General features: G+C 36.7%; 2 protein-coding genes across 7 annotated transcripts in view; one reads left to right on the top strand and one right to left on the bottom strand.

Annotated features, from left to right (window-relative positions):
• Nucleotides 1-8,472, top strand: part of b9d1 (B9 domain containing 1) — a 39,147-nt gene extending 30,675 nt beyond the window's left edge. The window contains exons 5-7 of one of the 3 annotated variants that reach the window (XM_087997960.1): nt 2,654-2,716; nt 5,161-5,228; nt 8,256-8,472. In XM_087997960.1, coding sequence (XP_087854086.1) covers nt 2,654-2,716; nt 5,161-5,228; nt 8,256-8,269 — 145 coding nt within the window. In that variant the 3' untranslated portion in view covers nt 8,270-8,472. Of the gene's footprint in view, nt 1-2,653; nt 2,717-5,160; nt 5,229-7,587 lie in introns of all 3 variants that reach the window. The other 2 variants (XM_043711236.2, XM_043711237.2) reach the window with 2 other exon arrangements.
• A 1,442-nt stretch (nt 8,473-9,914) lies between these two features.
• Nucleotides 9,915-21,910, bottom strand: part of epn2 (epsin 2) — a 74,504-nt gene continuing 62,508 nt past the window's right edge. For all 4 annotated transcript variants that reach the window (XM_043711232.2, XM_043711234.2, XM_043711231.2 and 1 more), the window contains exons 8-9: nt 19,546-19,764; nt 9,915-15,687 (exon numbers count right to left, since the gene is read on the bottom strand). In XM_043711232.2, coding sequence (XP_043567167.1) covers nt 15,374-15,687; nt 19,546-19,764 — 533 coding nt within the window. In that variant the 3' untranslated portion in view covers nt 9,915-15,373. The remainder of the gene's footprint in view (nt 15,688-19,545; nt 19,765-21,910) is intronic.

Genomic DNA, 21,910 nt, shown 5'->3' on the forward strand with positions numbered 1-21,910 from the left:
CAGTGAACATATAAATTTACATTATTTGATTTCATTTGTTTTATTGTTTCCACTGTAACAAGATACATGTGACAGTGGAAAGTTTTGTTTTGCAGACAGAATAGGCAAATTATAACAAATAAGGACATACAGATCATAGCGTAGATTGGACAGAACGAGGCAGAGTTACGACTGCATGGGTGTACAAAAGCAAGATCAACATTAGATTTGAAATTTGACAGGTCCAGTTAGCAGTGTAATAACAGGGAAGAGACTTCTTTAATCTGTTGGTATGTGTTTAAGCTTTTGTATCTTCTGCTGAAAGAAGCAATTGGAAGAGATTAGAACCAGCGGAGGGGTCTTTGATGATGTTGGCTGCCTTCCTGCAGTAACAAGAAATGTAGATAGACCATGACATGGTTCATTCTGAAACAAAGGTCTTTGACCTGAATAAAGGAACCTATGAAAGCATGAGGGCAAGTTGCCTATGGTGGATTGGGAAAATACATTAGAAGACTTGGTGGTAGACAAACAATGATTAATATTTAGAAGAGGTTTTACATGGTCTGCAACAAATATACATTCTTTGAAGACAGAAAAGCTCAGAGGAAAGGTGAATTAACTGTGGCTAAAAAAAAGTTAGATTGCATTAGATCAAAGCAAATGAATTGTAAAGGTTGCCAGAAGAAGTGCTAAGCCTGAGAATTGGGAGCAATTTAGAATCCAGCAAAGGATGACTAAGAATCTGATAAAGGAAGGAATGAGGGAACACAAATGCAAAGTATGAAAGCATGAAACTTAGAAGGTACACTGTAAAACATCTCTACATATATGAAGACAAAACAATATTATCAAGGATAAATGTGAATTCATTACAGGCAGAGACAGAAGAATTTATAATTGAGAATAGGGAAATGGCAAAAAAACACAATTACTGTGTTTATCTTCAGATGAAATACAGAAAACCTCCCATAAGTATTACTGAACTAAGACATAAAAATGAGGAACTGGAAGAAATTTAATATCAATTAAGAGTGGCTCTCAAAATTATTCACTGGATTAAAGATTCAAAGCCCTCTGGACCAAGTGAGCTTTTGCTGAGAGTGTTGAAGGAGGTCACCATAGAGATAATAGACGCATTGGTGGTTATCTTTTAAAATTCTACAGGATGTCAGGCAGGAAGCGGTCGAGCGAGAGAGCCGTGATTTACTAAAGAAGTTGAATCTCTTGTCAAGAGGAAGAAGGAGTCTTATGCTAAGATGAGGTGTGAAGGCTCAGTTAGGGCATTTGAGAGTTACAAGTTAGCCAGAAAGGACCTAAACAGCCAAGAGGGGACACGAGAAGTCTTTGGCAGGTAGGATCAAGGAAAACCCTGAAGCTTTCTATAGATATGTCAGGAATAAAAGAATAACTAGAGTAAGATTAGGGCCTAAAGTGCAACAATCTTCAGCTGTTTCACAACGAACTACCCTCCATAGTAAGGTCAGAAGTGGGGATATTAGTTGATGATTGCATAATGTTCACCATTTGTGATTCCTCTGATAATGTCCAAATGCACCAAAATCTGGACAATATCCAGGCTTGGGCTGAAAAGTGGCAATGACCATCTCAAGTAAACAATCTAATCACTGTCCCTTAATATTAAGGAGCATTACCATTGCTAAATTTCCCAATATCAACCACTGATGAGAAACTGAACAGGACCTGACAGACAAATACAATAGCTACAAGAGTAGTTCAAAGGCTAGGTAATACTGTAATAAGTAATTCACTTCCTGACTCCCCAAAGCCTGACCATCTACAAAGCAGAAGTAATGTGATGGAATTTTCTCCAACTTGCCTGAATGAGCAACACCATTTAAGAAGCTTTTCAGTAGCAGCAGTGTGCACTGCAAAAATTTGCCAAAGACTGTTAACCAGCATCTTTCAAGCCAACAGTCACCTCCATCTAGAAGGACAAGGGAAGCAGATACCTGGAAATACAACCACCTGCTCTTTTCCCTTCAAGCTCCTCACCATCCTGACTTGGAAATATCTTGCTGTTCCTTCACTGTGGCTGGGTCAAAATCCTGGAAATTGCCCCCCTCCCCCAAATGAAATTCTGGTCTACCTGCAGCAAGTGCACCACAGCAATTCAAGAAAGCAGCTCATCACCACTTCAAAGGCAATAAATATTGTTGGAGTCAGTGACACCCACAAACGAATTAACATCAAATCCTCAAAAATTAGTATTTTTATTTGGATTGTCGGAAACCTTTTGATAAAGTCCCACATGTGAGGTCAATAAATTAGACTATGTAAGATGATACTGGTATGTATTGAGAATTAGTTAACTGACAGAAAACAGTGGAAATAAATGTCTTATTCTCAGGATGGCAGGCTGATACTAGTGGGCTATCACGGAAATCTGTACTGTAGCCACAGCAGTTCACATTCTGTTGATGACAAAACCTCTGTAGAAGAGTTAAAATTGTGAGGCTATAAGGAGGCATCAAATGGATTAGAACTGCGTAAGCAGATAGAATATATTCTGAAAAATGCCTAGTTATGGTGTAATCTTGTACATGGGTGTACTTAACATTTTAAATATTATCAATATTCATAGAATAATACAACTTTACAACAAAGCTTAAAATGAAATAAAGCTGCATTGGCAATTTGCTTTTATTTGTAGACATAAAAGAACTATTCCAATGTTTGTCCCAGAGTCTTCATCTAAGCTGCAAAAATTTACAAGGTAATTAAACTTTTGGATATCATTATTTAGTTGTCATCTCCAAATAAAATATTAAAATAATGGTTATTACAAGCTTGCAGAACTTTAAAATGTGAGCAGTTAAATATATTATCTGATTAAAAGGATTGTGTTAACATTTTTATACTTGTATTGTCCTATCTATTTGACAATTTATAAGCATCTTCATTTTTGATAACAAATTATCAAAAACTTGAGGATTGATTTGTTACCTCCCATCTTTTGAGCTGCATCATTCCTCTCGTCCCTCCCTGGAGATATTTCCAAACGAACAGTAACTATCACATCGCGGACTGCAGTGGCTCAAGAAAGTGGTCTAACACCATCTTTTGCAGGCAATTTAGAATCGACTAGCAGGAACAGGGTACAGATTTGTATGGCATGTAGTGATCATACTGAATGGTAGAGCAGGCACATGGAACTGTTACATAAAAACCGATGCTGTTGGAGCAGCTCTCCATCTCTTGAGCACCCTGTACAATCAGACTGCCTGTCAGTGTTTGGATTCAGCAATGTCTTACGAGTAGTGTTGGAAATTGGTCCTCACAGAATCCCAAATGGACATTCAGAACATGGCAGGGTACTCCTCCACAATAATGGCTAACAACTGGAGTTCTCTTTTGCTGGATGACCAGCTTGAAACCTTGTGAGGTGTAAATGTATCTGAGTCCTAAATTAGCATTCAGGCTCCCAAGTTGATCATAGTATTGCAATTTCTAAAATTCTTGGCCCCTGCATTGTTTCTCAATCTGTGCTGAATGTCAGAACAGTCCTGAGGCAGTATCCCTCTAATCATATTTGGTGATTAAGTTATATAGTTTGTTAAAATTCCAACAATATATTATACTATTTACTTAAATTAGTGAAACATTGGAAAGCAATTGAAACAAGAAATTGAAAAGACTTGCTACAGGAAGGCTAAATTGGTGTACAGCTGGTGAAGCTGAAGTTTAAGAGGGTAACTAATGCGACCAGAGCTAAAATGTGTGCATGGTTTTGAAGTGTGATTCATGGATCATCTGTTAAAGGTAGCTCAGTACATGAGTCAGTAAAATGGGGATAAATTAGGGTCTGGATTGCTGATGACAAACCTGTTTACCTCAATAACAGAGGTAGTTCCCTGAATTTTAGATTGCGTCGTAAATGCATTAAACCTTAAAGAAGAATAATCCACAAAATGGTCGTAACAACAATCCCAAATGCTGATGTTTAAAGCAGTGCTGATAGTTCCATTTAATCAAATCATGATTGCAACAAACATCTGAATTTATTATACAATTGATAGAAAATTTATTATGATAGAAATTAAAAATCCAGTGATCTGATTTATAGTTGTTACACCATCTTATAACATTTGATTCCTGCTGTCCATTACTGTGGGAATTATTAAGAACTTTATAACGACGCAGTCATGTTTTAATTCACTATTCCAATGTTGTCTTTCTATAACTAATTATTTTCATGCATTCTTTTATATTCCATTCTAGTTTATCCCCGTCCTTACACTGCTTGGTTTTAATAGCTATCAATTATATTGGGGACATTTGAGGTTCACAAAAGGTGCCAGTCTCAGCCAGGATGTATGCGTTCATGAGACAAGTAAAATTTTAGCATATGACATTTTTACTTGCTGCCTTCATAACTAATCAATGCATATTGAGTAACAGCCATGATTTGAAAGAACATGATTGCATCTGCAAATCCATATTGCTTATGTTTCTGGAGGCAGTTTGTGTGGATCTTATCACTTTTAAGATAATAGAAGCTTGGCGGAGAATCCGAACTGATACTATAATAAAAAAACTTCTTGTATTTAGAATCCTAGTTTATTTTTCCCAATAGTAATGCAATAGGGGGTTTGAACATGACTTGCATGGTTATTTCTTTTAAAACCTAATTTTCTCTTAATTTTATTACGGGAATACAAAACATCCTCTAATATTTTTCCAAACTCATTACTCATTTTTGTTTAAATAGTGAACTCTGCTAAACTATTTTATTACAGAGTGCAGCACGTGGTTAATTTGATAAGTCACACATCGGGTTCAATTCTCAATTCAAGCCCAGGTGTGAACTGTCTTTGTGAAATGGCCATCTGAAATAGGTGATTCCTTTGGACTCGTGATGCAGTGGTAAAGTCCCTACCTCTGAGTCAGGAGGCCTGCTTTCAAGTCCCACTATTTCAACAAATCAACAGGTTGATTTCCTTAAAACAAACACCATGGACTGTTTCTGTAAGAGGCAATATATGGTGCTAGCGAGCTAGCCAAATTAAGAGTTTGCAGACCATCTCTATCTAGCTACAATGTAGCGAATATGTTTGAATCAGCAGAAGGAATGTTGACTTCAGTTTCTGAAGACACAACTTTCCTTGCATCATTATCAGAGATTATGACACTACACATTATTTTGTTCCTTTTGTTTAGCTGGCTCACAGGAAGGCGCCCAGAATTTACAGATCCTAAAGTGGTTGCACAAGGAGAAGGAAGAGAAGGTTTGAGTCAGAGAATATTTTCAGTTTACATATTACCAGTGAAATTGCTCTGCTGCACAGGGCTAGTAGTTTCATATGATTAAATCTGACAAGCAGTGACTTACGAATTTGTTACAGATTAGGGAAAATGATGCCTTTATAGAAAATGATATAGCATGCTGAATATCACAGTACTGGGGGGGGTTCAGATTTTCTTTCCTCACACTGCTTCCACCCCCAAACTGGGGTGAGGTTCACTGCACTTGTTTGCCGCAGTTATGGAACGGGCTTATCAGGCTACAATTCAGGTCCCAGGGATTTGTGTGTCCTTATCAGATGTACCTGGAACGTTGTGGGAAACTAGGGTAGAGATTGCTGGACCCTTTACAGAGAGCAATGGATGAGGTGCCAGAAGACAGGTGTTGCCATTATTTAAGAAAGATGATAAGGAAAAGAAGAGAGCTATAAATTGGTGAGCCTGAGGAACACAATTTACATGCATTTGGAAAGGCAAGGACTGGTTAGGGATAGTCAACAAGACTTTATGCATGGGAAATCAGGTCTCTCTAACTTGAGTTTTCTGAGGTGATGACAAAGACTGATGAAGGCAGAGTAGCAGACTTTATCTATATGGGCTTAAGCAGTGATCAGATTTCGTGGACTAGTTAGCAAGGTTAGATGACATGGAATCGGGGTGGGGGGGGGGGCGCGCTAGCAAATTGGTAACAAAATTGGCATGACTGTAGGAGATGGAGGGTGTGATGGTGGAGGGTTGTTTTTCTGGATGGAGACCGGTAACCAGCAGTGTACTATAAGGATCAATGCTGTATCCACTGCTTTTTATCAACTCTATAAATGATTTGGATGTGAATATAGGAGGTATGGTTGGTAAGTTTGCATGGTAACAAAATTGGTAGTGTTGTGGACAGCGAAGGTTATCTTAGAGTACAATAGGACTTGCATCTGCCACTCCTCAGGACAGCTGATTTTGTTTAATTTAGATAAATGTGGTGTTACATTTGGTAAGACAAACCAGCACAGAACTCACATTTAATGGTAAGTTCCTGGAGGATGTGGCCAAACAAAGACCTGGGTGCAGGTAGCATTTGGTATGTTTGTCTTTATTAGTTATTGGTGCATTGAGTATAGGAGTTGGAATGTCATGTTGTGGCTGTAGAGGACATTGGTGAGGCTACTTTTAGAAAGCTGCATACATTGCTGGTCACCCTGCTTTCGGAACAATGCTGTTAAACTTCAGAGGGTTCAGAAAAGATTTAAAAGGATGTTGCCAGGAGTGGGAGTTATAGGCAGACCTTAGAGGTTTAGAAAATCATGAGGGGCATAGGTACGAGGAAAGGAAAGGTCTTTTTTTTTTAACCAGAGTAGGGGAGTCCAGAACTGGAGTATTATGGAGAGAGGGAAAAGATTTAAAAGGTCTTCACACAATGTATCATCGATAGCCATGGATGAGGTGCCAGAAGACAGGTGTTGCCATTATTTAAGAAAGATGATAAGGAAAAGAAAAGAGAGCTATAAACTGGTGAGCCTAAGGGACACTATTTACATGCATTTGGAAAGGCAAGGACTGGTTAGGGATAGTCAACAAGACTTTGTGCATGGGAAATCATGTCTCTCTAACTTGAGTTTTCTGAGGTGATATAGTGTGTGTATGGCATAAGCTGCCAGTGGAGGTGTGTACAACATTCAAAACTCACCTGGATGGGTACATGAATAAGAAGGGTTTAGAAGGGGATATGGGTCAAATGCTGGCAAACGGGACTAGATCAATTTCTTCAAGTATTGAAGGCATTAGTTAACTGGTAGTGACTCCAAGACATACCAGAACTGTTGTTAAAATATTCAGAGCATTTTCTTTTGCATTTTTATATATTAATTCATTGACTGGGTAAGGGTATTGCTGGCCAGCATGTATTGCCCACCCATAGTTGCCCTGAGAGCATTTGAAAATTAATCATATTGCTGTCCTTACATGGTCTGGCCTGCATATGATTCCAGACCCACAGCAATGAAGCAGATTGGCTTTTCTGGCAACAGTTTCGTGGTTATCATTAGACTCTTAATTATTTAAATCCAAAACATTAACTGGGTGTCTGCATTAACAGTCTAGCAATAATACCAATAGGCCATTGCTAGTTCACTCTGTCCATCTCATCTCCACTAATTCCCTTCTTTCCTTGTAGAAATTAAACATGGTAGGAAGTGGGTGTTCCTCTGCAAGTAAAACACTTGTTCTTTTTTATAACTAGTACTTTTTTAGATAAAATTATTCCTTCTATGTAATTAGGTCATGTTTTCACCTTTTACAGCAATTGTTAATGGAAGCAAATGGAATATTCATTGTCTTCTTTTGCATATTTAGTTACAAGGGTATTGTCACAAGGCTACGTAACCATCTCTTTCAACATCGTCACCAAGGACTTGAAGAAGCTTGGATACGATTCAATCCCTACTAATCAAACATCTGACAATACAGGATTCTAAATGTGTCAGGAAACAAATTTAAATTAATTGTCACTATTCTGAAATGTTTTTAAACTATGCATTTTCTAAATATGTTACTTGTCTATAGTCCACTATTTGCAAAATATCAGGATTAATAGTATTTGCTGCGACACACATTCTCTGATCAGGAAAGCATTAGTTAAATAGTATGGTCCAAGGCAAGTAACAGATCCCATGTGGATCTGGTTGTAATACTTTACCTGTGATCTTCTGAAATAATGAAACAATTGATCATCTGAATAGATGAGTATATTCACAACAATTTTTCTACTAGCACTTGATGTCCTTCATAGATGTGGGTACAGTCTATAATCATTCTATTGTTCTGTCCAACTGCAGTCATGTTGTATTTCATTCTTTACTGATTTGGAGAGAAGAAAAAAATAAGATTGTCCACTGACCATCTCCATTCTGCATGTTGTCGTTATCTGCAAATGTTGACCTCATTATGAACACATACTAGAAAAATCTTCTCCATGCCATAAAGATTTCATCACAATCCCTCAATCTTTTCTCTGACTTTAGCTTTGGCTCAGTAGTAGCATTCTTGCCAGATGCCATACCAACCAGGAGGTGACGAAACATCCCATTCCATATCAACATTTTAAAGTGACAAAAAGGACTCCAATGACTTGAAGCACAAATGTCCAACAACACTTACCAATCAAACTTTGTTTCTTGATTTTTGTTTCTGGTATTAAAAAAATGCACTTGATTGAGCATTAAAAAGGTTATCCAGTAATTATAGTGTTGCTTGGTGTATAAGTTAAGCTCTTTTTGGAAATAAATACAACCACAGAATTTGAGTTACTTTCTAATGATTTTACCATTTTAGCCATTGTTAGAACTATTCTCAGATTCACACATCTGTTAGTAATGGCAACACCAGTTAAGACTAAGGGAAAAGAAATTGAGGCTTTAAGCGAGACTGACAATTTTTAAAAAAATTTCAGAAGATGGAGAAAACCTTTTGCCTTCTGTGAAAAGTACTCTTGTTGAGTGAAATAGCAAAACTGCTAAGCATCATCAATATTAGGAGTCAATTGAATTATTCCAGAGTAGAGTACACCAAGATCTTTGTAAATGGTTCATGGCACAGTGAGCCCAAAGAGATTGAGTGCAACCCTTGGACTTCCGCAATGTGTCATGGTGATTAAAAAGGTGTAGTGAATAACTTTGGTAACCAAATGTTCCCATCAAACCAGAAAGGTTTTCTGTCTTTCACAGAAATCAGTCTTGTGTATACAAATTTCAGTCCAGGTGCAATGCCCAGTACTGCCCAATGACCGATGATTCATATTGTGAAGGTTCATGACATTATCTAAAAACATTGGTGTTAAGAACGGAATGTCAGTTTGTTTTATTTTTAATGTTTAACGCTCTTCGTTGTGTTGAGATCTGTTAATAGGCAATATAAATAGCTTATCAATAAGGTATCCTATGACTTCATTCTCTCTTTTCCCTCCCCCCCCCAACAAAAAAGCAGGCCAATTAGAGAGAAAAGATCTGTACTAGTGGTACTGCTAGTGAGCTGTCTCAAAGTTTCAGGCAAAAGTCCAAAGCGGTTTAGAAGTTAGTAAGAGAAAGGGTCAAAAAACAGAAGGTTTTAAAAACGTGTCGGTCAGGAAGCATCCTACAAGGCTGCTGAATGCAGGAGTTTCTGGAACATGTGTTCCTGAAGGTGGAGTAAATTTAGTTAAAGGCTCTTCATGTGATCTTTAAATAAAGAAATCACAGAGTAAACAGAGACGTTTTCAGAAAATATGACTATCCTAACAATTTTTTGAGTGGTTTATGAAATTACCACGGCAGGTCACTTGGGTATTATGAAAATACAGGCCGAAATATAAAAAAAAACTTTCATTGGCCAGGATTTACATAGCGTAGTCTTTAAATTTTGCCAGCAACTCATCACATTGAGGATGTCTCACATCAAATCATAATAAATTATTTTCTTTGGAGTGCAATCACTATTGTATTTCATTGCCCCAAGCATAACATCTGTTAACGCCACTATCTAACACTTGCAATTAATGTTCAATTGTCAATACTGTAGTTTTATATGTATATAATGTGGCATTACATAATTAAGGTAGAACAAGGTGGAATTTGCATAAAATTAGTAACCTTCAGCAATATAAAATATACATTTCTTATGGAAAATAAATGACATGCAAACCATAGTAACAGATACCAACAATTTAATTTCATCATTTAAGCAACAGGCCCCTGGATCTTTTCTGCTGTTCAAATGGCATAAACAATAAGATTGAGTGAATTGCTACAAAACCATTACATAGAAAAAAAAATACAGAACATATGTTACAATAGTACAAATGATAAATTATATTATACAGTAATGACAGTTGAGCACAATACCATAAAAAGCAGCCTGCTTCCAGCATCATGAATGAGTTTGGTAGATATACAGAACATAATACACGAGAAAGGTAGGTTACTCACCATGTGCAGTAGTCCTCATTCTTTAAAAGTAGTTATCCATTGCCTTAAAGTAAGCCAAATAACTGGAAAATTAAAACGTTCCAGTCCCTCCACTAAACACTTCAATGAAAGCCTCAATGATTTGCTTGCCTTAGCATTATACAAGTGTGCATTCCCTCTAATTCCCACCAAACAAAATTCTCCGTTTTAAAAAAAGTGTAAATTTCAAGATAATGGTTTGGTGGTACTTGAAGAATGCATCAGTTCACAGTTAATAATTAGAATTAACAATGAATCCAACCTGTATTACAGCAAGCACATACCAAAGTATTAACAATAGCACAAATAGCATGAATTCACTTGGTTGGAGCGTACAGTAACAGGAAGGCCTAAAAATTCATCAGCCAGATTAAATGGATTACTAACTCATGCTGAACAAAGTGGAACTTTATTTTCAGTACGGAACTCTTTGAAACCAAGGCATGGAGATGAATCCTGGTATCGTGCAGAGGACTGTACATGCGGAGTGCTGTGTTTTGAAGGAAACCAAAGTTTTCAATTATGTGCAAAAAAATAACATTTGCCATGTTATTCAATGTAATAATTCCAAAAAGATCTGATATACTTGCATTTGAAACATTTTGAGCTGTTTAGGATTTCAATGTACAGAAGTGTTCAGAGGCAGAGACACTAGTTTGCCACCAGGTCTGCAACTCTAATTTACTGTTTTCAGCTATGTCTTCATTCAGCAATGTGGAGTAAGTCACCCACAAGCACTTTTTTATATTAGGGTGATGAACTCAGAGGCAGAATGCTTACATACTTTCTGGATGATGCATGGTACATAACTTGAGAGACCAAGAGAGAGAGAGGATGTGATGAAAATGCACACTCTCATGCTCATAAAAGTTAAAAAGGTGTATTAATATATTCTAGAAAGTGTTTTTACTCTTTGTTTTGCGAAATTTATGCATTATAATTAATGCAAATGTAATTTTTCTGAATATGCAACTTTCATATCATCTTTTAGTAAAACATACTTCTACTTCATCTCAATTAAAAAGCCCTGCAAGTTGGTGTGAAGGTTTCTGAATAAGAATGCAGAGAATGGAATTAAAGTAATTAAAATTAGCACAGATTGTATCTGACACCAAAAAACCTCAACAGGAACTATTACAAATGATTTTTATTTGTGAAGGAGTGCAAACAATGAAAACGTACTGATGGCTGAGGTAGTTTTTCTGTGACTTTGTTGCTCAATGTGAGCACAAATCATTTCCTTTCTGCCTTCCGATGGGGCAATTAAGTAGTTTTCTAGAACCTAGTTCCTATAAACATCTCCACGCAAAGTATTTTGTAGGAGCCTTTTCAGATTCACTAAAGTAGTCGACCACATTGTTTACACTTACCTAGGTTTTCTCCAATATAATTATGTATTTGGTGTAAATATGCAAATTAGCAAAATGTGGATACACAGCTATAAACAAATACACAAGGATGACCTTGGATGTTAAGAGAAAAGTAGTCGTAGATCATTTGGCTTCTAAAGCATATTTCACCATTTATAAGGTGATGGCTGATCCAATTGTATCCTCAACTCTACTTTTCTGCCTACCTCTAACTCCATTATGAGCCAAGCATATCTAATCACAGAAATATTAATGTTTTGCACTTTGACTAACAAAGAGTTTATTCCTAAATGGGTCCATACCACCCATGAAAATTGCCATGGTCAGCAAATGTAAAATATTGCATTTTGGAGGAACTTTTAGCCTTGGAACTACTTTCCAGGATTTCCTAAAACCTGGTGAGAAACTGGGCAAGAACAATCACTCAATGAGATCTCTAACTTCATGCTTTGGAGGAATGCATGAAAATGTGTTTGGCTTCATCCATCACAAATAAGTGAGTTACTACAGAAAATAGTCAAAGCTGAAGTAGCAACTGAAAATGACTGAAGAATAAATTAGAACATGTGAAAAAAGAAAGACAAACGTGTGGATGTACAGTGTTAGCCTTCATTTCAGCAAGGGCAATTCATGTAGGTTTCAACTGTGAGAGGCCTCTCTTTGATTTTCCAGTTCTATGGCTTACTTAATTCATAATGTGGTAAGGATATTGAATAGTCAGGATGCTCATTTAGAAAGTATTAACTATGCTATTGATCAAATACCTATTGTACAGCTCCCCATAGTAAAATACATAACTACAGTACATATGAAATTATACAAGTTGCAGATGACAGACTACATTTACACTGATGCAGTTATGTAATAGAATGACAGTAAGTTTTTACAGTACATAATGAAAACAGTTGTTGATACAAATCTTACCAGAAGCTTTGTATAAATTTTAGTGACTAAATGCAAGACTATACAAGTCGCAGATGCACTCTTAACATGCATACTCTCTCACACTCGCTAGAACTCGAAGAACACAAATTCAAAATATCTTGACTCGTATAATATAAACATATGGCAGATTGAACAGGGTCACAATCCAAATGAATTTGCTTTGCATGAAATATGTACATGGCATTTGTGTGTTTGGTATGCAGATCACCACTTTTGATTAAAAAATGCACACGTGTGTGAAAGTAACTTGAGAAGCAATATTTGTATTTAGAAAACTGGAAAATTCGAAAGTTATATAATTTCTCTACTTGTATTGACAGTAAGGACATTAAAAATATAAGGTGCACATTGTAGTCTGTATATGCTAAAACTAAAGAAATTAGTTTGACATGAACAATTATTCCACATCCATATTTTAAATAAAAGCAAATAATGCGATTGCTGAAACCGGAAATAAAAAGACCAAATGCTAGAGAAACTTAGCAGGTCTGGGAGTCCTATTGAAAGAGAAACAGAGTTGGTGTTTCGAGTCCAACATGGCTAATTCTGTATTCATATTGGACTCGAAACATTAACTGCTTCCCTCTTAACAGATGCTGCCAGTTATGAGTTTCTTCAGCATTTCTGCTTTTTTATTCTATACTTTAAAATATTTACGGTGAGTAGTTTCTTCTTCACAGCCTGTTGCCTTTATCTAAGCAAAATAAAATCAGTCGGATCTCTGCATTTCATTTCAATCTGGATGACAGGTAACACACAAAAAATTACATTTCTGAATATAGATCTGAGCGAGAGAAAAAAAAGCAACAGATTATTTACGATAGCTATCCAGTGGGGGTATGAAATCTTCTACGTGCATGTCAAATGTTACTGGAAGAAATGTGAAGTGGAAATACATTGAAGAAGTGTTGATCATCACCATTATAATGCCAGACTGCTTATTATCTACTACCCTGTAAACCACTCCAAGACATATTTTTATTACTTAATAAATGCTATAAAGATGAAGGCTATTGTTTTTCTTCTTATGGAAGTAAACTAATTTGAATGAGTAAACTAAATCCAAGCTTTTCATTTTCCCTTTAAAACAATACTAATGTGCTGTTGGTCAAGTCTACAAAACTCATTACTTAGCCCCCCCCCTCAAAAAAAACTCAAACTCTGAAAAACTCTGTTATCCTAACCCACTTGTCTTCATAAGAGAAAAATTCCTCATTCATTAAAAGCAGTGCATGGATTGATCACTGTAGTCAGCCCCTTTTAGTTACTAAAATACCAACCTAGGGCTATTTATCTTCTCTGCATAGCAATTTATTCTTACATACACATCTGGTCATCCATATATTAAAAAAAACTTATTTTCAAATTTCATTATGAAACTTTATAAATGCTGTGTCCTTTGTGTTGAACCAACATGACACATTTAAAACAACAGACAAATAAACTCTCATGACTGGATTCCTTTTTCTCTTTCTAAAATGTAGAGCTTAATCTTAACTCAACAATGAAGCAAAGATACAATTTGGACCGCACATTTCATGGCACCTGTCAACACAATGTTTTAAAGCAGATAAAAAACACGGTTGCAAAATCTTACCAAAATCCCTACACAAAGATTAAAAATAGCATAAAACTTGTAAACTACAACATGGTTGCAAATTACAGACTCTAAAATGTGGCTATTTAACCCTTACATGAAGACTCATCTATTTAAAAAAAGCTGTGCAAAATATACAGGATTAACTGCATATACCAATGTTGAGTCTGAATTAGCTTAATGGTTGCTTTACTTAGTAAAAACTAAAAGAAATAAAACAAAATAAGCACCTAGATTTCAAAATTACACAGATGTACATTTTCTTTTTTAAATTCTATTTTACTAATCTCTACTCAGCTTCATTAACAATGGTGAATACTACAACCTTTCATGTAGACAAGTGTTTTTAAATATTCTAGAGAATAGCCATTGTCATCATTAGCAAATCTTAGATTTCAAGAACAGAAAAAGACTAATGCATGCAGCTTTCTTCCACTTAAAAACAATCTCCACCAAGTAACTGTGTAAATGGTTTGTTCATCATTTGCAATATTTAATAATCACAATTTTACAAGGAATTTCAATCCTATCAGTACTATTAATACTGAACAATAACCGATACCTTCTGCTTAAATAGAATCTACTGCCAAGAATATTACTTCAAATAGCAATTAAAAGATGCATGCAAGAGTCCAAATTCTAAAGCAATTTTGTGACAGCCTATTCAGAAGATAGCATGACTAAAAACGCCTTACTGCTATGAACAGGTGTGTAAAATTATTTTCAATCCATCAGCTAGGAAATCAGGGTTTTGTAGGCTTGTTGATATTCTGATTTTGGTTAATTCCATTTTTGCTTTTATGATTAGGAAGCAAATTTCTAACTCCTGAAAACAGTCATTGTGGCCTGTCGAACATTCTTTGAAACAGGTCAATAGTCAGGTGACTTGTGAAATATGCAAAACAGTGATTATACCACACAAAACACTATGTTACCTTTGGACAAACTATAATATGCACTTAAGGATTGGAGGATTCATTAGATGTGAATATTAAATTCACAATACTAATGTTCAACTACATGTTCAGTCACCATATGATACCTCCATTGGCAGCAAATAGCTTCTTTAGAAAATAGTGTAAAGTAACCACTGTAGATATACACTTCATGAAAACCAACACAGCAAAACCCAAACTTACTGTGAAGGTTTCCTCACCACAGCCATATTGCAGTCTACAATACATTTAACTTAGCTAGCCACACTCCTATCTAAGGTTTTTCTCTGTAATGAAGATATTTCCTCTGGTATTTTATAATAGGAAAGGATTAGTCGTAGAGGTCTGGGATGTAGGTGGAGGGATGCCTGTTGTTATAAGTGGCTGGGGCATTGTTCCAGCAATGTTCATTCCTGTACCCGTTCGACCAATAACAGGTACCGGAACCATTCCCATTGCCACTGGTGCTGACATCGAGGTGTGTGGCATCGGCTCCATACTAACTGCGGGTAAGGTGCCAAACGTAGTCTGTCCTGAGGCCATCAAAGGACTTGCTCGCATTTGGTTCAGCGTAGGAGGCTGTGGCTGATTAATTTGAAAGGGATTAATCTGAGTGACCTGGACTGGCGCTAGAAAAAGAAAATGAATATCAATAAAATAAATTTAGATTTTAAGACATCCAAACAAAAATTATAATATTAACTTACAATCTTTCCAAGAATTTCCAATCATTTTCTATCTTTATACTAACAAGATGGTCTCACTTTTATTTGGCTTTACATTAAGTAATAAACAGAATTGCTGAATACCTATCTTTTCTTGAAGAATTTAACCATTTCTGATTTTTAAATATACTGCAGATTAGAAGTACAAGAAACCCATCTGGGTTATAGTCACTCAAATCAGAATTTCATTTACAATGGTAATGCACGTTTGCATTTATATTGTACATTGCAAGTGTACGAATTTCAATTCTCATCCACATACTTTGGATTATTTTCCATGCCTGGAAACACAAAGCAGAAGACAGGAAAGTGCAAACATAACTGTTAGAAAACGAAGTAGGCAGTTTATACATTTAAAGTTAAAAGTTTGCTGGGATCCAGTAATATCTAGAGTCTGGTTCAGCTTGAGAAAATGGTCAATTATGGAGTAGGGAGAAATTGGTGGAAATAACACAGGGTTTGTTATGGAAGCCCAAATCCATTTCAGAATAAAACAGCAATCAATGCAAATATCCTTTATTTCAATTTGTCTTGAATGAAAAATAACCTGAATCATGTCAAGTGCCAGATTTAGAGTACATTCGGGATTGTCAGGCACCATAACATTGAGTGCAAGTTAAAGATTTGAGTCAAGATGTTTCAAATGAGGTGATGGAGAGTTACAGAGTCACCAGGAAGGATTTAAAAGAGAGTTAAGAAGAACAAGACTTTAGCAAGTAGAATAAAGGAGAAGCCTAAAGTTTTATATAGATATGTGAGCAATAAAAGGATGACTAGGGTAAGATTAGGGCCTGTCAAAAGACAGAAGTGGGAAGTTGTGTGTGGATCCTGGGGAGATTGGAGAGGTGCTAAGCGAATATTTCTCATCTGGTTTCACTCCGAAAAAGGAGAATATTGTAAAAGGAGAAGACTGAGATTCTATTATACTTGACAGGATTGAGGTTAGTAAGGAGGAGGTGTTTCAATTCTAGAAGGTGTTAAAGTAGATAAGTCTCTTGTGCCTGATGGGATTTTTCCGAGAGTTCTCTGGGAAGCTAGGGAGAAAATGGTCGATCCTTTGGCCTTGATCTTTGAGTCATCATTGTCTACAGGTTCAGTACCAGACGACTGGAGGATTGCAAATGTTGTGCCCCTGTTCAAGAAGGGAGGTAGAGATGATCCAGGTAATTATAGACCAGTGAGCCTTACATCTGTTGTAGCAAAAGTTTTGGAAAGGACTATGAGATAGGATTTATAATAGTCTAGCAAGCAACAATTTGATTGGAAATAGTCAACATGGATTTGCCAAAGGCAGGTCATGTCTCACGAACCTCAGAGTTTTTTGAGAAGGTAACCAAGCATGTCGATGAGGGTAGGGCAGTTGACATTGTGCACATGGACTTCAGTAAAAGCCTTTGACAAGGTTCCATATGATAGGCTATTGGAGAAAATGCAGAGGCATGGGATTGAAGGTAATTTAGCAGTTTGAATTAGAAACTGGCTTTCTGTAAGAAGGCAATGAGTAGTAGTTGATGGAAAATATTCAGCCTGGAGTCCGGTTACTAGTGGTGTGCCAGAAGGATCTGTTTTAGGACCATTGCTGTTTGACATTTTTAGAAACGACTTGGACTCAGGCATAGGTGGATGGATAAATCTACAGGTGATACTAAAGTCGTTGGAGTGGTGGACAGTGTGGAAGAATATTGCAGGTTACAGGGAGGATTGGATAAACTGCAGAACTGGGCTGAAAGGTAGCAAATGGAGTTCAATGCAGATAAATGAGAGGTAATCCACTTTGGGAAGAATAACAGGAAGGCCGAATACTGTGTCAATGGAAAGATTCTTGGTAGTGTGATGTGCAGCAGAATCTGTGTGTCCATGTACGTAGATCCCTGAAAGTTGCCACCCAGGTTGAGAGTACTGTTAAGACGACATACAGTTTGTTAGGTTTTATTGGTAGAGGGATTGGAATCCAGAGCTGTGATGTCATGCTGCAACTGTACAAAACGCTAGTGCGGCCTCGCTTGAAATATTGTGTATAGTTCTGGTCGCCCCAATATAGAAGGGTGTGAAAGCATTGGAAAAAGGTGCAGAGGAGATTTACCAGGATGTTCCTGGTCTGGAGTGAAGGTTTTATGAGGAAAGGCTGAGGGACTTGTGTCAGTTCTCATTGGAAAGGCGGCAGCTAAGAGGGGATTTAATAGAGACATACAAGATTATCAGAAGATTAGATAGGGTGGACAGTGATAGTCTTTTTCCTAGGATGATTATGTTAGCTTGTATGAAGGGGCATAGCTGCAAATTGAGGGGTGATAGATTTAAGACAGATGTCAGAGGTAGGTTCTTTACTCAGGAGTGGTAAGGGTGTGGAATGCCCTGCCTACCAACGTAGTTAACTCAGCCACATTAGGAGCAACTAAACAGTCCTTAGATAAACATATGGATGATGTTGGGATAGTGTAGAGTGATGGGCTTAGATTAATTCACAGGTTGGCGCAACATTGAGGGCCGAAGGGCCTGTTCTGCACTGTATTGTTCTATGTTCTAAGTATAAATGGGTAAGTAGCCTCTGGCGATCGAAAATATGTTAGGCAAACAGCCTTCATACAATTTAAAAAGCACAAATATCCCATAAGAAAGCAAACAATCCTACCTCCATACTATTCCAGCTTTGTGCTGACATGTGAAATTTTAAACTCTCAAAGCAGCAGAATTAGAGAAATTCAAGAGTATCCTTATTAGCGCTCCAGTTAATTGAAACCACAACACATCAACTTCAACCGCAATATTTAAATTGGTACAAGTCAACAGGCATAAGTTAATATTTTTGACACACTGACACACTTCTATGCCCAAAAAGCCATCACCCTAAACATCTTTTGCGAGCTGGTGAGGTTACAGCTAATGCATTTTCAGTGCGCATGCACAAATTGGAATATTTCAATGAGGCATTAACAAACCTGCTTACTGCATCCTGGATTTTAATCTCAAATTTAAATTCAACAATTGACAGCATTCATCATTGTAGGGCCCACTACATTTTCTAAGTACTGTAGTTCTTGAGCTTAAAACTAGCCTTTGCAAATTTTTTTTGTCAGGAATTCATTGCCTCAGCAATTTCAAGTTTTCCCAGTTAGTTGGCTTCATTCATTGGTATTTTTAATGCTGTTTTTTCTTCTTTGCAGCCTCCCTCTTGCCCCTCAACTCTTGCAGCCTCATCATCCCCTCTTATAACCTTGTCGAAACCCCTCCACCAAACGTCCTACCAGTCTGACACCCTCAACCAGATACAGCCAGGAGAACCCCTGGTTCTGACAAAAAGCCACGACAGCAGAAGGCTTTCAGCACCCACCATCCCCTTTTGAGCAACACAAGCCTCAAAAGTTATTTCCCTTACATTCTCCTCAGTGTCTACAGATATGCTATGGGTAGAAAATTTATGATTTCTTGATTTGGAAGGAACCAGACCTGTTGTTGGATAAACATACCAAAATGTCTCTCAGATACGATGGAAAAAAACCAATATTTCTCAATTTGTGTAACAACACTATTGGAAGCCATCATACTGAAATATTGTTGAATGCTGGTATGAACTCTACAAGAACAAAAGCTAAATTCTAAGATATTCTGAAACCTCTCAGAAATAAAAGAAAACAAGCTCCAGATCAAAACCTCAAAACTATTTTGGCAAAATCTTAAAAATTGTAAGCTGAAGAGCATCACCACTACTTTCCAGAATCAGTATCCCAGTTCAATTTGCAAAAACATTTCTGAAATGCATACCTGAAGCCAGGAAAGGATTTGATATACTGGAAGGTTGCACAGGCTTGGATACCAGGGAATCCAGATTCACCAAAGCTGCATTAGGGCCCAAAAAGGACTCTGGTGTTTTTCGAGCTGTTGTTTGCTTTGATGGTGCTGAACTAGGAAGTGCTGAATCAAATAAATCTGGACTAACTGAACCACTGGGTTTAGAATTTTCTTCCAACATGTCAGTCTCACCTGAAATAAAATAAAAATTGATCAACTTCAAAATTATAAAAAAAACTTCAAGTTGATTGTATAGTAGAGAATGCAGAACCATCAAATGCTAGGGTAATCTTTCAATTTTTGTTTTATATATTGCCACTGGTCTGTATAGTAATGTGAATTTACAATCAACTGCAGCCTAATACTGCATTTTCACTATAATTCTAAGTTTTCTGCAGGTATTAATAAGGCTGACAAATACTACATGCATTATAAAGTACAGGATCAAACATTTAATCACAATCTACACAATACTTTGCCAGCTTCTATATTTAAGTTGTGCTTAGTGATAATGACCATTGATCGTCTAAACACAGAAACAGCATTTATGGTTGGAAAGCTGTACAGTATAGACACTTTTTATAGTGAGAAATGCCAAAATTGGTACAAGTCAACAGGCATAAGTTAATATTTTTGACACACACACACTTCTATGCCCAAAAAGCCATCACCCTAAACATCTTTTGCGAGCTGGTGAGGTTACAGCTAATGCATTTTCAGTGCGCATGCACAAATTGGAATATTTCAATGAGGCATTAACAAACCTGCTTACTGCATCCTGGATTTTAATCTCAAATTTAAATTCAACAATTGACAGCATTTGCTGATAAAAGCCTCCGCTACAAGCATTTTGATTCAAAACAGAACTTCATTGGAGAGATTGTTTCTTAATAGTAGTTAGTAAGAATAAAAATGTTCCTTGCACTTCAGGAGTCATAAATTCCTCAACTTGTACAAAATTTGATATAACATTGGTAATAACACCTGGACACCTTTAGCTTGTCATAATTGTAAAGACTGTTTTTTTGATTGATGTTTTAACTGTTGTGGATTGAAATGAGAAGGCAGTATTTGAAAGCATAGCTGCAATTTTTAAAGCAAGTAGCCTGACACCCTTTAACAACTGCTGAATAAGCAATAACTGAAACTGGAGCTGCAGATGATTTGGAGCCAACGGGGTGTACAGATGCAGCTTGTGCTGGGAACAAAAAGCTGCTGTGTCTATGGATCAGTAATAGTCAATAACAGAGATCTTTTTACCTGCTAAAAATTGAGAGATTTGATTCTTAGGTAACTGAACAACTTGGAGCTGGAACAAGAGAGAGAAAGACAGGAGAAGTATTCCATTCTTCCCCAGCTTGGGAGCAGTCTCTCCATTCTCTGCAGTCAAAACCTACTGTAAACCTGAAAAACATTCAGTTTATCTTTGCTGCAACAGTTGCTGTAAGCTGTGACTTTTAACTGAAAGTTGAGAGACTTTTTAAATGAGTGAACTAACCATCTTGAGGCTCTTACTAACCAATGGAAGCATCAGTGGAAGATGATTGAAGCAATGAGCTGGCTAATACAAAACTCATCTCAGCCAGAGAATCTGGGAATGAAGACTAGTGAGCTGTTTTTTCCAGTTTTCCCTTTCTGAATGCCCAAAATGGAGTTGATAAGTGGATAGGGGATCAGAATTTCAATTAGAAATATTATATGGTGACTGTTTAACTGTAATTTAAGTCTAATAACTTATTACAAGTGAGAGAATCTTGGATAGTACAGAAATCTGGCCCGTGTTTTCTACTAATTGGAATCTGAAAGTTAGGTAAATTGGGGAATTTTAAGCACTTTAAAAATCTTTAGCCTTTTGGAAGACACTAGTGATTTCCAGTGAGTCGTAATATAATTAGCATTGGAGTATATGAAAACCTTTTAGTTCTGGAACAATTGCATAGGAATGTTCAATAGGCTTCAAATGTGTCATTTTTAAGTATGCGAGGAAATATTATACAACTTTAAAAGCAGCAAATATTGCTTATAGATGTAACATTGCATCAAATTATTTACATTATGTTTAAAGTCTGGCATGTAATGAGCACCTGCTTCAGATCCAAGTAATATTACCTATAGAGTTTTAAGAGTCATACAGTACAGTAAAAGACCCTTTGTCCAACTCATCCATGCTAACCAGGTTTCCCAAACTGAACTAATTCCATCTGCCTGCGTTGGGCCCATATCTCTCTAAACCTTTCCTATTCTTGTACCTGTCCAAATGTCTTTTAAATATTGTAATCTGATTTACTTCTGCTGGAGTTCTTCCAAATCAGTGAAATGGAGTGTACTCCAAAGTGCT

The sequence above is a fragment of the Chiloscyllium plagiosum genome, unplaced genomic scaffold (genome assembly GCF_037043375.1).
Source record: "Chiloscyllium plagiosum isolate Xiang-an unplaced genomic scaffold, Cpla_swu_hap1 HiC_scaffold_20, whole genome shotgun sequence".
In the NCBI taxonomy this organism is placed as follows: domain Eukaryota; kingdom Metazoa; phylum Chordata; class Chondrichthyes; order Orectolobiformes; family Hemiscylliidae; genus Chiloscyllium; species Chiloscyllium plagiosum.